The sequence below is a fragment of the Triticum urartu genome, chromosome 5, assembly GCF_003073215.2.
Source record: "Triticum urartu cultivar G1812 chromosome 5, Tu2.1, whole genome shotgun sequence".
Classification (NCBI taxonomy): Eukaryota; Viridiplantae; Streptophyta; class Magnoliopsida; order Poales; family Poaceae; genus Triticum; species Triticum urartu.
In genome coordinates this window covers 329,130,212-329,146,938 of record NC_053026.1, presented here as the reverse complement: position 1 = coordinate 329,146,938, position 16,727 = coordinate 329,130,212, and the positions used below count along the sequence as shown (strand labels likewise).

The window sequence follows — 16,727 nt, the reverse complement described above, 5'->3', positions numbered from 1 at the left end:
GACGTCAGCGAACTCCTGCAAAATGTTAGTGACAGCAGGGGGCAAAGAGGAAGGCACGTCCTCGAATGAAAATAATGCCTCTTTGCACACAAAAGCATAGCAAACAGATTTGCTAGAATCTAGCTCATCAATATCAGATTTGGTGGCAAGTAAACATGCACTTTTCAATTTAATTTCTGAAGCAACAGTAGATGGTTTATTATTAGTCTTCATTTGTTGCTCAAATTCTTTTGCCACAATCTGATTTTCACTCTTATTTTTCTCCTGTTTTGCTTTATTAGCTCTATTAATATCATCTCTCAAAATGGAATCAGGAGTCATAGGAAGCAAAGTAATATTTTTATCCTTATGAACAAGAGTATACTGATTGTTTCTACCATGGTGTACAGAATTTTTATCAAATTGCCATGGTCTACCAAGTAATAAGGAACATGCTTGCATAGGTACCACATCACAATCAACATAATCAGCATATGTAGAGATACTAAAATGCACACGAACAGTACGTGTTACCTTAACCTTGCCGCTGTTGTTGAACCATTGGATGTAGTAAGGATGTGGATGTGGTCTTGTGGTGAGAGATAGCTTCTCCACCATCTCCATGCTAGCCAAGTTGTTGCAGCTCCCTCCATCTATGATGACGCGAATAGAACGTTCCTTCACAACTCCCTTTTGTATGGAACAAAGTATGCCTCTGATTTTGCTCAGCTTGTGTAACCTGCACACTCAAAACACGTTGAGCAACTAAACATTCATACCTGTGAGCATCTTCAGCAGCCATGTATTACGTCTCATGATCAGAATCATCTCCACCACGTTCTTCATGTGTAATAAGAGCCAAAGTCTCCTCATCATAGTCACCAGCGGACTCATACCCACCATCCTCAGTAACAATCATCACACGCTTAGATGGGCATTCTCTCGCATAATGACCTCCACCCTTGCGACGTCGACAAATAATATCATGTGTTTGCCCTGTTGATGCCATGGATGAAGAAGAACTCTTTGCAGGCCCAGAAGGTGTGCTCTTGGCAGATAGTGGTGATTGTGCCTGCTTTATTGTATCACGGTTGGAGGTGGTAGCCGACGGAGGTGCCGGTGTAGCAGAACGTGTGGAAGTAGATGATGCACGTGGTGTCCATGATGAAGGTCGACCTGCAGAAAAGTTAGCCCGCGCCAATGCCTGTCGATCCTGCACTTCACGTTCAGCTTTACAAGCAAGATGGAATAAACGAGTGATATTATTATAATCCTTATAGTCTAGAATGGTATGAATCTCTCTATTTAATCCACCCAGAAAACATGCAGGCATAGCTTCATTCTCCTCAACAATACCACATCTAATCAAGTCAGTTTGTAATTCCTGATAATATTCTTCTACCGAATTTTTTCCTTGTCTTAAGCGCTGCAATTTTTGACGTAATTCACGTTGATAATATGGTGGAACCCAACGAGTACGCATAGCAGTTTTCTAAGCAGCCCAAGTAGCTGGAACAGGATATAATCGACAATGTTCAGACCACCAAACACATGCAAAGCTAGTGAAAGCACAAACAGCAGCAGGAACACGTCTCTCCTCAGGATATTGTAAACATGTAAATCGTTGTTCAGTTTCTAACTCCCAAGTAAGATATATATCAGGAACATATCTACCCTCAAATGGTGGAATATTCAATTTCAGTTTAGGGAGATGGTCATGATCTCGTACCTGAGGGGGAGCCCTAACATTGCCATTATTTGCATGTGGACGACCTGGTGGTTGTGGTGCTGGTGGTTGCACATAGTTCTGATTTTGATCAACCTCATCCTCGTAATCTCCCACATAATCATCCTCCTCCACATCAGCAGCAGGAGCCACAGAAGTATCAACAGCAACACCAGCAGTTTGGCCAGGCTGAAGAGGGACACGGCTCGCTCGACGGAGGGCTGTTTCCCGACGTGGAGGTAGTCGTTGTTGTTGTTGTTGCAGAGGTGCGGCAGGTGCAGCCGGTGGTGGTGGTGGAAAACGCAAAAGCAATTCAGCAAACTTGTTATCGAGCTTTGTTTCAAACGTCTTCTCCATGCCATCTATCTTCTCCATGGCCTCATCAAATCTATTTAGCACATCTTGCACCTGTCCACTCATCATTTGCTGAAACTTATCATGAAGCTCCTTGTTCATCAAGTTCTCCCAGTCAATCTCGTCGGCTTGTGATCCTGGCATGGTTAGCAGCAATAGAAACACACAAGAATATGATCCTACAGACTACTAACAAGTGGTGGTGGTGGTGGGTGTCACAAATCCGTCAAGCAAATCTCAAATTCTTACCAGTTCTTACCCAGCAGCAGGCGGTGATCGGCAATCGATGTAGTCAAAACTCTCAAAGCTTGGATAGAGCGATTATCAGGGAGAGTCAAACGCACGATGTAGATGTATGTGGAGTTGGGAAGGCTTATAATATGGTAGCAAAAAGGGTCGGCAATAATCAATTTAGAGATGCAAAGTTGAATAAATGCTCAACGATGGTACTGTGCTGGTCCTAGGCTAGATCGTACTAGAGACGCGAGCCTAGAACACTAACAAAATCACGTCGCTGCACGTAAGCAAGGGAGGAGCACACTCTGAATTTTTTTCTTTTTTTCACTTTTTTCCTCTCTTTTTTTACTTTTTTCCCTCTTTTTTTGCTCCGCAACAATTGTTTTTCGAAAAAGTCTACAAATGTCCTAAAAACTGCCTAGCCAGAATTTTCCAGACTTAGTTTTTTTTAAACTGGAACTATTTTTCTTCTGCGGATGGCTCGGAAGTTGGGGAGTCCTTCTCTGTCATGACTTGGAGTATGGCGTGATCTGGAAATCCAAAACAGAGTAACAAAATACTGGACTCGGAATAGGACTGGTGGCGGAGATGAATCCGGTGGAACTCGGACTGGTGGCGGATATATGTTGCAGGTGGACTCGGATTGGTGTGATGGCGGCGGATATGTGGTGGCGTATATGGACTCGGATTGGCGGTGAATATGTGGTATATGGAAGTAGCGATGATGATGATGCGGTGGTGATATATGGCAGCGGCGACGTGACAACCTGTGAACAGAACTCGAAACTCTAAAGGACTAGACGCTAAAACCAGCAACTTGACACGACAATGCAACCGCAAATTCAACAAAGCAAATACAGAAAATATTATGCAAAGGCTCAGATTGGTTCGGATGGGATGAACTAACCCTAATTTTTTTGGCTTTTTCGTGGACTATAGGTATGAAGAACAGACTCGATCTAAACTACGAAAAACTGTAAAATCTCACCGAGCAACCTGGAAATCTGATACCACATGATAGAGGCAAAGGCGTCCCCTCTTTCGATGAGATGGTGGCTATCGTTTTGGAGGAAATCGATTTTGACGATCCGACTACGAACGTGCGAGGACGTCGCGCCTTAGCAATCGCTAAACCAACTCCGAGAGGTTATTGACCACGCCGGAGCACGATCAACCTAACCACGAAGGTCTGTTTCCTGCAGGCAAACAAAGAACAAGCAAGAAACTAAGATTGCAATCTGGATATTGCAAATATAAGAGGAAAGCTTTATTGATCAAGGTGGGGTTCTGTGACCCTTGGTCTGGCCGTTGAACACAAACGAAGTACGCGAAGTTGCAACTATGGCGAACTTTTGATCTAAACAAAACCCAAAGTCTAAACGGTGCCCTAAGGGCTGTATATATGGAGGAAGAGGGGGGATTTCGTGGCCCTTGTGGAAGGGGTCTGAAACCAACCCTATCTCTTGTTTCCCCACACATATGGACTCTAAAAGCAGCCTATACTTATGTATTTCGAAATTACATGGGCCTGGCCCAATAATAAGGTGACGCAACACCTAGAATAGCCTCTGGACGAAGTTTATGAAGTGGCATCTTGTATATTTCGTCCAAGGCTTCATGCACTCATTATGGTGGCTTCAATGTCCTGAAATCGTCACTTGTAACTCCGTTTTTGTTCCCCTTGCGCATGCCATCAACTCCATGCTTGTTCTTGCTTCAATGTTCATCACTCTTATCCATGCCAGGCCCTTCATTTGTAAGCAAAACAAATGTATCCAATTTAGGCAGCATCATATTCTCATGAACATTAAAATCATTACCAAGAAACGGAAGTACCTGATAATTTAATTGGCGTGCGCGAGCTCTAGTAATTGGTCTAGTATAGGTAGTAGTAGGGGATGTGGGTGTAACAATGGTATTGATGTCCTCATCAGTAACAGTTCCCGAGCCCGAAGCTTTTGACGCCATTAGAGCATCTCCAGCCGCGCCCCCAACAGGCCCTCTTCAGGCGTTTTTGCCGCGCCGGCGCCCAAAAGTCGGCCCAGTCGCGCCCCAGTAGCCCTTTTTCGCCGGCTTGGGCCGAAACTGGCGCCGGCGGACCCGAGCCGAACCCGGCGCGCTGGGGGCGCCGTCACAAGCGAAAAGGGGCGTGGGGCCACTCTGTCGGCGAGTCGACCTCTTCCCGCCGTTTCTTCCCGCCCTCGCCCCCCACTTCCCTCTCATTCTCTCCTTTTCTCCCGCCAATCTCCCTCCCGCTCGCCTCCCCACGGCCGCCATGCCGCCGAAGAAGTACGTGATCAAGGCAATGGAGAATCAAGGCCGAGTTCGACGAGCGCAAACTCATTGACCCCTACTTCAAAGGCGTCTACATGCAACGCGGGTCGAAGGAAATGGCGAACCATTGGGGGCTCATCCAGGCGGCGTGCAACAAATGGCATGGGATCGTCGAAGAGATCGCGGCTCGCCCGGAGAGCGGCGCAAACGTTGAGAATCAGGTATGGCACGCCGGTCTCCCGCTTTTCTTCGTCGTGTGCGCCCACCAACTGTTTGTTCCTAGGCACAGCTGGTGCACATGTTCGCCATGTATCGCTAGGGCAACAGCGACCAAGAATTCAAGTACCTCCACGTCTACAAGCGGATCAACAAATGCGAGAAGTGGGCGGAAGTCCGGCGCACCTTCGACAAGGCCAAGGAGACCTACAAGCCGGACGCGCCGACGCCGGGCGCGTCAGAAGGGCGGCCGGACGGCAACAAAGGGGCCAAGAAGGGGAAACACGCCGACGCGGCTGCCGCGCGAGTGCAAGAGTTCATTGAGCGTTGCCTCGCCGATGCACAGGCCCGAGCGGCCCTGCGTGAAGAGAATACCGAGGCACGGTGGTCGGCATTGATGACGAACAGCGCCGTCAAGCTCGACCTGCTCCGGACCAACGTCGCCGTGAAGAAGAGGAACACCGACCTAGCTTTTTTGATGGGCGGGGCGGACATGCTCCAGCGCAACGATGAGAAGCTCAAGGCGTGGTACATGGCGGAGCGCGGCCTCATCCTGAACCAGCTGCCGACGACGTCGACGCCAACTCCCGTGCCCACGCCCACGCCGCTACCAAGCCCGAGTGATGATGCCTCCACGACGCCCGGCAGCACCGAAGCCGCGCCGACGCCACGCAGCACAGAAGCAGCTCCGACACAGCCAAGCCCGCGCACGCCGACTCCGTCGACGCCGGAGGCCGACCCTGCCGAGTGATGCACGCATCCAGATTTGTGGCGCTCTTTTTTTTGTATGCCGAACTATGACCTACGATCACGCGAACTGTGTTAGACTGTGGCATATGATCACCGGACTTGTGGCATGTTTTGTGATGAGCGGGAAGTTCCCAAGTTTGAAATTGCCGCATCCTGGGGAAGGCGCCTGGGGGCGTGACTGGGAGCTAGGTCGCCCCCAGGGACCGATCTAGCGTCGGTTCGTCCTTAGGCCGCTCTTTTTAAGCGTTTTGGGGAGCCGAACGGCTGGAGATGCTCTTAGATCTCTTGCCCGTGAAGTTATGTCCGCGGGCGGTGGTTCCCAAGTGCCTGCTTTTTCTTTTTTTTGAAATAAAATGAAACTTTATTCATTAGAAATAACCAATACATCGTTTGTGAGGAAGAGTACAATTTCATTGATAGGCTCCTCGAACCAATCTGAAGTTGAAGAAAATCTAGCTAACTTAGCAAGTTCATGTGCTACTCTATTTGCCTCTCTATTACAATGTTCGAATCTAGTCACGATAAAATCACATGCGTAGTGGAAGCAGTCATCGAAAATTGCCGCTGCCGCACCCGTTGACTGTCCTCCATCCTGCATGGTCTCAATCACCTCCAGATTATCTGAGTTGATGGTTAGGCGATTGCACCCTGCCCTTTGCGCTAGTGTTAGTCCAAATTTGAGGGCTAAAGCTTCTGCCATCAGAATATCCGCACAATGGTCAATCTTTTCATTTCCTCCTGCAATAAACCTACCTTTGTCGTCTCGCAAAATCGCCCCCATCGTACCCTTCAGCATGTCATGGTCAAAAGAGGCGTCAACATTGAGTTTCACGAAACCCCTTGGGGGACAATGCCAACCCCCTTTTTTCATGGACACCTTTGAAGATGATGCATTTAAAAAATTGTATGTGAGGGCTATGATCCCCATTGATATCTGAGTTGCATTCTGAGTTGTTTCCTTGTGCACTAATTTCCTTCTCTCCCACCATAGATACCAAGCTGAAATAGCTATCATTTCTCGTATATTTTGGTACCCCATAATACGCAAATCTTGATCTGGAAGAACTAAAAGGTATTCCAGTATCGCCTCTCCAGCACGATCAACCTCACAAGCTCTATCAATAATCTCATCTATTCCTAGCCTCTTCCAAACCTCCTTTGCTTTATTACATAGGAAAAGCATATGCTTCGTGTCTTCTACACCCTGAGAGCAAGTAGGGCAAAGGGGCGAGACCTTCATGTGTCTATTAGCAAGTGTTGCCCGACATGGGAGAGTGCCATGTAACGTACGCCATATAAAATTTTTGACTTTTGCCGGACAGGATATTTTCCATATCTGACACCAAATAGGGTTAGTTGTGGTTCGCCCCATCCCGTTAGAGTGTTTTATTTTACTGCCGTACTGATCATTCCACTCCACGGAATAAGCAGACCGTACCGAGAACATACCATTTTTCGTATAACTCCAAGCAATGAAATCTGACATGTTATGTTGCGAAAGAGGGATTTTAAGAATCCGTTCAGCGTCAATGGGCCACATAGTTTGTCTAATCAGGTCCTCATCCCAAATATTGGAAACAGGGTCAATCAGATCAACCACTCTTGATAATAATTGTCCCCTCCTAGGAGTCACAATCTTCCTAGTGGCACAATTTGGGATCCATGTATCTTCCCAAATATTGATGTTATGTCCGTTTCCCACTCGCCAAATATAGCCGCGTTTCAGAGTAGTAATGCCTGCCATAATGCTTTGCCAGGTGAAGGAAGCACCATGTTTTGGCTTGGAATTCAGCAAATCGCCATCAGGGTAGTACTTGGCCCTTAGAATAGTGGCACACAAGGAATCAGGATTATCAAGGAGACGCCATGCCTGTTTGGCCAGCAGAGCCAGGTTGAAACAGTGGATATCACGGAATCCCATTCCTCCTTGGGTTTTTGGTACACATATTTTCCACCAGGCCATCCAGTGCATCCTCCTCTGGTTCTCCTCGTCTCCCCACCAGAAATGTGTTATCGCGTCAATGATTCCTTTACAAATTTTTTTTAGGAATTTTAAAGACCGACATTGCATAGGTAGGTATGGCTTGGATCACAGCCTTGAGCAGGATCTCCTTTCCCCCGGCAGATAGTAGTTTTTCTTTCCAACCACTAATTTTCTTAACAATACGTTAAATCAGAAATTTAAAGCAGTCTATTTTATCAACGCCCACATTTGCTGGCAAGCCCAAGTATTTGTCATTCAGGGCCTCCGTCATTATATTGAGCATTGTACACAAGTGTTCTCTGACCTCTACCTTTGTATTGGGGCTAAAGAAAATACTAGACTTTTCCACGCTTACCAGCTGTCCCGATGCCGCACAATATAAATCTAGTGCTGATTTCAGGGCCACCGCATTATGTTGGTTGGCTTTCATCAAGATCAACGAGTCATCCGCAAAGAGGAGATTAGTTAGTGGTGGGGCATCTCTACAGACTTTAACTCCTGAAATGTTCCCATTCTCCTCAGCATGCGAGAGCAAGGCATTCAACCCTTCTGTGCACAGCAAGAATAGGTAAGGTGATAGCGGGTCCCCCTGTCTCAACCCTCTAGTAGGCTTAAAACTCTCACTTTTCTCTGCATTTATCCTTACTTTGTATTCTACTGTTGTGACGCATTGCATAATCAAATTAACCCACTCTCGACGGAAACCCAATTTCAGCATAATCTCCTTCAGAAAAGCCCACTTGACTCTATCGTAGGCTTTGTGCATGTCAAGTTTTATAGCACACAAGCCCTCTCTACCCTCTCTTTTGTTCTTGATTGTGTGAAAACATTCGTAGGCCACTAAAATATTATCGGTTATCAATCTTCCTGGTACAAAAGCACTTTGTGTTGGACTAATAATTTCTGGTAGAAGGATCTTCAATCGAGAGGCCATCATTTTTGCAATTATTTTGTATACCACATTACATAAGCTGATCGGCCTAAATTGGGATACCTTTTCTGGTGTGTTAATCTTGGGAATCATCACGATTGCAGTATCATTCCAACCATCCGGGATAGTACATGTGTTGATTGCTTTCAGAACCTCCTCAATTAGGTCTTCCCCTAGCATGGGCCAGAACCTTTTATAGAAGATAGCGTGGAGTCCATCTGGTCCTGGAGCTTTCAAGTCCCCAATATCAAATAAAGCCTTGCGGACATCTTCTGCGGTATAAGGAGCAAGTAGAGCATTGTTCATTTCGTTTGACACTCTCTTACGCACAATTGATAAAACTTCTTGATTCGGATGCTGAACTTCCGATGTAAAAGCTTTGTGAAATATTCAGTTATGTGATTCGTCAACTCCTTTTCTGTTAACCATTTTTCAGACTCATCTAATAGTTTCTTTATATTATTTCTTTTTTCCTAGCCGTGGCAGCATTATGGAAAAAATACGTATTACGATCCCCATGTATCAACCAGTTTGCCCGTCCTCTTTGTAACCAGAAAATTTCCTCTTGATCCAAGATATTTTCAATTAGCACAATAATTTCCTTCTGACGACCTTGAGACTCCATATTTAATGGCCCCCGCCTTAATCTCTCCAATTCTTTTTTTAATTTTCTAATTCTCACCTTTGGTCCCTTTAGAGTTTCCCGGTCCCATGTATGTAGATCGGCATGTACTGCTCTCGTACGATCAGCAAGTGATGGTCCAATCCCGGCAAGTCTTGCTTTCTCCCAAGATGCCTTAACAATTTCAGTAACTGTCTCTTCCTTCAACCACCTCGCCTCAAACTATTTAACCCGTCCTTCTGGTCGTTTAAAGATTTTTTCATCCAAGTAATCTGTATCCAGTACGATTGGGCGGTGGTCAGAATGAACATGTTCTTCATTGATAACTGCCGCTCGTGGAAATTTGTTTGCCCATGCTATATTGCAGACCCCTCGATCAAGACGTTCACGAATTTCGCCTCTCCTCCAAGTGAACAGGTCACCCGTATAGCCAAGGTCATCCAGCCCGCAATCCATTAGGCATTCACGAAATTCTCTCATCATACCAAGTGATCTAGCAATACCACCCTCTTTTTCTGATGGGTATAAAATTTCATTAAAGGCCCCCAAAACAACCCAGGGGTGATTGCCCTTACTATATAGGTTGCGAATATCGTCCCAAGAAAGATGGCGCTCATTCCATTTTGGACGACCATAGAAACCCGTGAACCGCCACTGAACCGCTTCCTCATTCATAAAAACAATATCAATAAAGTGGGGCGAGATATAGTTCAACTTGATTTTATTCGACTCCTGATAAAACAAAACTAGGCCACCGGCCTTACCATCGCTTTCCACTACAAACATAGAATCAAAACCTAAATTACGACGAAGCTCATCGGCTTTACAATTATTCAAATGAGATTCAGAAAAAAAAATCTGCCCTTGTACGCTCCTGTAGGTCCAGGAGCTCACGAACTGCCGTGCTGGAGAGCATACCACGGCAGTTCCATCCTAGGATTTTCATTTGGCTCGGCGGTCCTCCTCGGAGGCCGCCGATGTGCCAATCTCGTCTTTCTCTTCGCCAACCGATTCCACTCCCTGCGGAACGTACTCTTCTTCCTTCTCGTCGGTCTCCTTTGCGACGTGTGTAACTCCGCCCTCCTCGTCCTAGACCGCTACAACTCTACCCATACACACCCGTTTGGATGAGACGGTTACATCACCATATAACATGCGTTCATAGCTATCCATCTCTTTTTCAAAGGAAAACTCTAAGTCACTCCCCGTCGGTTGAATTCCAAAAGAATGCCTCCTTTTTTTCCCTAGTACTTGTTTGCGGGCATCCTCAGCTCTGTTTGGCTGCCCCTTTTTTTTGTCTTTCTTCTTTGAGTTGCCCTGCATAGAGTTTTTAGCTGCACTGAATGTAAAGCGTACAGCATTATTTTTCACACCACCACCTGTAGTGATCCTTGCAGCAACCGCACTGGACAGCGCCTCTAGCACACCCGGCTGGAAGAGGACGCTGCCATTAACACCCCCAGGCGCTGGGACCTGGCTGGGCATCCCCTGAGAATGAGTGCAAATGGCCACCTGACCCGCCTGGATGGCTTGGACCGAGTCAACGTTAGTCTGCAGCTGCTGGTTTTGCATCACTTCCTGGCGCAAGTCCTCCAGGGCTACTTGGCCTTGGACCTCATTGTCCCGCCCGGCAAGAGCAGCCATTGCGCCCTCCTGGTCCTCTTGATCAAGTGCCGCGCCTGCCGGTGCAGGCTGTAAGACCCCTCGACCCCGGCCCTCCTGGCCGATGGACATCTTGTCGGAAGAGCTGGCCCCTTTATCGGAGACCGTGAGACCACCCACGCCAGTGGCCACCGTGGCGATGTCGGCGGGTTTGGCGATGTTGTTGTCAACGATGCCTGTAGACGATGCCTGTTGGCGATGTTATTCCCAAGTGCCTGCTAACCCCTCCTCCCTCGCTCGAGCGGCCAAGTGCCTGCTATCTCAATGGACGGTCATTGACATATTCGAACAGATGCTTGCTGGTGGTTTAAGATGGCCTGAGTCTCGAGAGAAAAAGCCCAGGCCCATACTGCCGATCTGTTGAAACCCCAAACAGGAAACCCTTTCTCGCCGTAGCTGAAGAAGTCATGGCCTTGGCCGCCGCCCTCGCTCGAGCGGCAACGCGCATCCTCCACGGCGGCTTCCCGCCGCACGCCACTTCTGCTGCACTCTACACCCGCAGCCGCCTGTTCTGCGACCTCCCCGCCGGCAACGAGCCCTCCGCTCCGGGGGCCAAGGAGGAGCAGTGGGAGGCGGCTGAGGCGGAGATCCTCCGCGAAGTTGGGCCCGTCGTGGAACTTGTCAAAAACATCCTCCATTCCAGGAGGTCAGTTGTTCGTTTCTCCTCTCGTTGCAATGAATAGGAAGCTCAAGTCGCAGACTCACGGATTTCTCAGTGCTGTGCACATTTGACTCGTAAGGTTTTCATGCCATAATGGTTCGAGAAAAAGAAACATTGTAAAAGAATGTGAGCTAGGTAATCAGGATTTCCTGAGAAATCGTCAAACTGGAAAGTTTTATAAAGAGAAATACACATGGATATCATTTGCAGCAAGGAGTACAAGGAAGATAACTGTATGTGAATATTTCTGTAAGATGCAAAGCATGATTGGTTTGATGTCAAAAATTGGCATGCCAACATTTGGCAAATGCCAAATATTGGCTTGTGCTTGATTGGTTACGAATTTTACTTGACAGCCTCACAAGAAGTTGCCAATTTTTGGCAACTTTTGATATTGCCAATTGTTGGCTTGCCAAGCATTGGCCATGCCAAATGTTGGCACCAAACCAATTAGCCTCGCAATTTTCCATTTCCTATATTGCTGTGGTTATGTTTAAACAACTGGAATATGTAGGACCATCGAAGCATTCTGTGATGAAAAATGTATTGTTGGATCATCACTATCTCTACTTACTTTAAAAAATGCGTAAGGTTTCCTCTCCCGTCGAACCTGCGTTTCGCTCGTACCTTCATCCTCCGTCAGACATCTTTGGTAATCCAATAAATAGCAATAAATTCATGGTTCGTAAGCACATAAGTATCATCCTTATCTTTGGTAACCCAATAAAGATCAATCAAAAACACACATACCTATTTTGTCAGTTTAAGAAATATCAGAAAATATATGCTTTATAACTAGACCATAATATTATTTTGTTTTGCATCAAAATTTGTCCTGTATGGTCCTTTTATTGTGTTAAAAACATATTTGGTCCCGTGGCAACGCACAGGCACATACCTAGTTCAATTAAATAACTAGAATACTGGAATGACTCTTTGATAGTTCAGCTCTCTTTATTAAGGAAGGGGATTCGATTGGGATTGGAGTGTCCAAGAAGGTTGATATGGTTGATTGCATAAGGTGATATGACCATATGGCTGGGTTGAGTTGCTTGTTCGATTTTTGTTTGACAATCACACGCCCTGAGACAGCTAGTGGTGGCTCTGCATTCAGCAGCGTGCGGCTTTGTCCTCCCGTGGATAGATGCGCGTCTTGTGGGTTGAGTTTGCCTTGTGGTGTGTGCAATGATTATCAGTCTAACGACTAGTCTTGACTAGTCGTGCAACTGATCTAGTAGTCTCAATCTGATTATACACATGCTCAGTACTCTGAAGCGATCAATTTCCCGGTCCCCAATTTTTTTTGAGGCCTATGTGGAAAAAATGGATCTGAAAGGAATAAAAGGTGCGCATCAATTGGTGAGGCAGCTGCTGCCGCCTACGAAGTGGAGACCAGCAGGTGAGCTGCTTCGCCATGAACCTATATTGGCTTGAGTCTGTGTCCGCCGTCGGCGGCCGCTCGAATTCGTCCCGCCCGTCGCACATCTCAAGGTTGTGTAGATCAATCAAACAGCGTTGACCAACAAATTACCTCTCAGATCAACTATTGGTTACCTGAACCTGACGAAGGAGTAGGGCACGACTAGCTTCTTCATGTAGACTAGCTCGTTGAGTCGAGCGGTGGAGCGACTGGTCATCGACTAGTCTAGACTTGTCTGGTTGTTTGAGTCCATCAACCCAATTTGGGAGGGATAAGTGAGCAGAGCTCAGCCCGCGGGAGGGGAAAAAAATTGCAACCCTAACTTTCCAGGCTCGCTCCACAATGAGCCGCCTCACCCGGCACTAGGCCGCTACCACTGCCCATTGCCCTCCACTGCCGCTGCTACCCACCATCACCGACGGCGTCAGCGGCCAGGAGCATTACAATGCTCTCCCTTCATTGTTGGTTCTGCTCCTCCCCTGGATCCACCCCTCTGCTGTTGAGCTCCTCCCCTTGCTGCTCTCCTATGCTGATGTGATCCTCCTCTGGATCAACTCAATTTTTATTGTATAATATATAGTATGTACTATGTACTACATTACATACTAGCTATTAGTAGTTGATTACTGTAAATTGAGTACTACGGTACCATGTCGACTAGTTCAGCAGTAGTCTAGACTAGTTACGATTAGTCTATGAGTCTCAACCTCGGCTCCACTCGTAATTCTTGGGCGTGTGTTGAGTGTGTCCATGAGTTGCGTGTGCCTTGTGTTGTTGGATGTTCATGAGTTTGCCTTGTGGGGTGTGTTGTTGTATGTCCATGAGTTTGCCTTGGGGCGTGAATGTTGTAATTCCCAGCTCCGTGTAATGTTCATCCGATGGGGTGTGCTATATAGCTGTGAAGTCCTTGCGCCCCACCTTGTTTTAATCAAATGCAGGAAATCTTTCAAAAATGGTGCAGCTGATGAAAAGCGCACTTATGTAATGATATGTGCTTTTGTGTACCTACGATCATATATCACATTTCTGATAGTGTTCTGTTATAACAGATATGGAGATGGTGCGTTTTTAAGTCCGGAAGATGAAAAGGTTGTGGTAGAAAAGGTTCTTGCTCACCACCCCCGTTTCGAAGACAAGATTGGTTGTGGACTTGATGCTATTATGGTGAGTTAGCATGATCGGTTCTCTTTACTAAGATAGACATGAGACCCTAGAACAAATCTATTTATTTATTTTTGCTTTGTTTCTTCATTGCCATGCTTGTATTATTAAATATATTATCTTCAGAAATTTATCATGTGCTTGTTAGAATATCTCAGAACCTTAGTGTGTGCAGTACTTTTGATTTCTTAGGAGGACCTCCATGAGCATAAGAATAGAACTGCAGTCTCGAGTCTCAACCATTCTCCTGTTTATTTGTCCAGAAATTTTATTATTTCTGTTGAGGCTCAATCTTGATAATGTGCAAGTTCACCTTGTGAGAGTAATCTTTTCACTTTGAACCTAAGCATATGTAAATTTTGTGGACATCTCCTAATCTGTGGCATGCCCATCATGTTTGTAGGTTAACAAACATCCTGATTTCAAGATGTCCAGATGCCTGTATGTGGTTAGAACAAATGGCGATTGGGCGGATTTCTCATACCGCAAGTGTCTCCGGGCGTACATCAAAGGGGCCTATCCATCCCATGCGGATAAGTTTATAAATAAACATCATCTAGTTCAGAGGCGGTCACATCTTGGTCTACTTCCTCCAAAGTAGAAACTACCTATATAATGTTGCCATTTTCAGGTGGCTGGCACCAAAAATCTGTTTTGGTCCTGCTTACTATCGACCCTCATGGTGCATTTTGCGTGTAGAGCTGGTCGCACCGTCTCCTTTAGCCTATGTTTGGTATGTCAAGTGAATGAGGTCACTGTCCAGGCTCTCTTTGAAAGCAATGTGCAATATCCACTTTGTTGCTAAATCATCTGGCACTAAATCCTTAAACGGCTATATTCACGCGTATGTGTTATTCGTATCAATGTTTCATGTGGGGTTAACTGTTAAAAGTGAGTCTTGACTCAGATTTTGACATTTCGTATTACGGCCAAATTTCAAGCTCTGGCCTGCGGCCCACCAATCAAAGGAAGATGGCCAATATAATATTTTATGTAGTTTCCTTTCCAATGGTTTCGTGCCTTCTTATCTTTCAGTTATACTGTTTATTTCCCTTGATACTATTCAGTTATAAGATGCCTATAGGTGCCTTTTCTGTTTATAACTGACCTGGGCAGTTTTCCTCGAGGAATTTTTTTGCTCCATACTGGATCACAAACAGGTCCTATCTCCCTCAAGGAATGTTTTAGTGTGTTTGTTCACTCATTTCGATCTATATGTAATCCATATTGAAATATCTTCGGTAGCTTCTCGCCTCATGCTGGGTCCAGTTCGACGCCCTTCGTGTTGACGGGCTTTGAGGGCGAGGCATGTGCCGAGGTTGTGTCTCCGGTGCTACAGATCATGCCCGAGCTAAAGATATTGTGTGGGGAACCTGCTTCGCCTCTGCCGACGGAGCAGCTCAAGTTGGGATCCTTCCAGGCTTCAGAGGTGGCCCTGGTGCCCTCACCACCCCCCGTGGAGCCTTGTCAAGTGTCAGACAGCCTATCACTCAGCGTCGTGGAGCATGGAGTTTCGGATGTTGCTGCCCTTCCCTCGCCTGTGACCATCAAGCAAGTGGTGCCTGTGAGTGGCATGACCATCGAGTCAAGTGTGTCGGCACCTGCTCCAAATTCTAATGCTCTCTTCGCAAAGGAGCTTTGTGACTTGCTTGCCAGCGTGGAGGTTGCTAAACCTGGTTTGGGTAGGTCAATTGCTTGCCTCCTAACTAGGACGCCAATAAGGGGCAAATCAAAGAAGGTCGGCAAAGGCAAGAGTGGTGCCATAGGCAAGACGAATGTGCTTGCTTGATGGATGATCTTCGATCTCTTGGCTCGTCCTCTTGGACTGGGTTGCCTTTGTGGTTTGGGAGGAGCATGATGTCCTGTGTCGAGGTGTTCTTCTTGGGTCATTTGGCGTGGTAGCAATGTCGAGGTTGGTTGTTGTTAGTTTGAAGGGGCGTATGTGTCGTTGTGGGGTTTCACGTCATGTGAGTAGTTCGTTTGTGGTACGTTTGTAATAGTTTTCGCATGATTTTTCATAATTAATTGGGCAATTCTTTTTTTCTTAATTAATCGATTGTTCAAAACCTCAGTTTTGAGCATCATCACAGCACTCGCCCTGAACCTCACACATATGAACCCAAACACCCCAATAAATATTAGGGCAGTGCTAGGGATGATCAGACTGCTGATCCCTAACGTTGCATTTTTACAGAAGCCTGGTGAAATAAGTTTTCACCTGATGCTGTTTATTTTCACATTTTCTTTCCGACACAACTTAAACTTGCTTCGAATCTAAAAGATTTCTTTTCAAACAAAGCAACTTGTTTTCAACGTACAGTAGAAAAGTTAGGGTCCCGTCCAATGACTAGTTTGCTTTGGTGTTGGAAAGTTTGCTTCGATTTAGTATATAATTTTGCTTCCAAATCATGACGATGCTATATTCAATCAACTACCAAAATGCTTTCATAGAATTATGGATTTTGTTCCCATCAAATAAAAAATTGTTTATTTCGAATGACAAGGCGGTATGCTTTCGCAGCTATGAATCATTGCTTCTGTTAAATGGAGAATTTGCTTTGATTTAGTATATATTTTGCTTCCAAATCATGATGATGCTATATTTAATCAACTACCAAAAATGCTTCCATAGAATTATGGATTTTGTTTCCATCAAGTAGAAAATTGTTTGCGAACCAACCTGTGGTTGAGATAGTTAGGTGGACAGTGATATCCCCAACCCACCAGGGTTCAAATTCTGGTGCTCGCAT

At 46.0% G+C, this 16,727-nt stretch overlaps 1 protein-coding gene across 1 annotated transcript; it reads left to right on the top strand.

Annotated features, from left to right (window-relative positions):
• Positions 1 to 11,055: 11,055 nt before the first annotated feature.
• On the top strand, positions 11,056 to 14,824 carry LOC125508857 (protein DCL homolog, chloroplastic-like). Its single transcript, XM_048673653.1, has 3 exons — positions 11,056 to 11,381; positions 13,866 to 13,980; positions 14,381 to 14,824. Exons 1-3 carry the CDS (start codon positions 11,143 to 11,145, stop codon positions 14,576 to 14,578), a joined length of 552 nt encoding a protein of 183 aa, XP_048529610.1. The 5' UTR covers positions 11,056 to 11,142; the 3' UTR covers positions 14,579 to 14,824.
• The last annotated feature ends 1,903 nt before the right edge of the window (positions 14,825 to 16,727 follow it).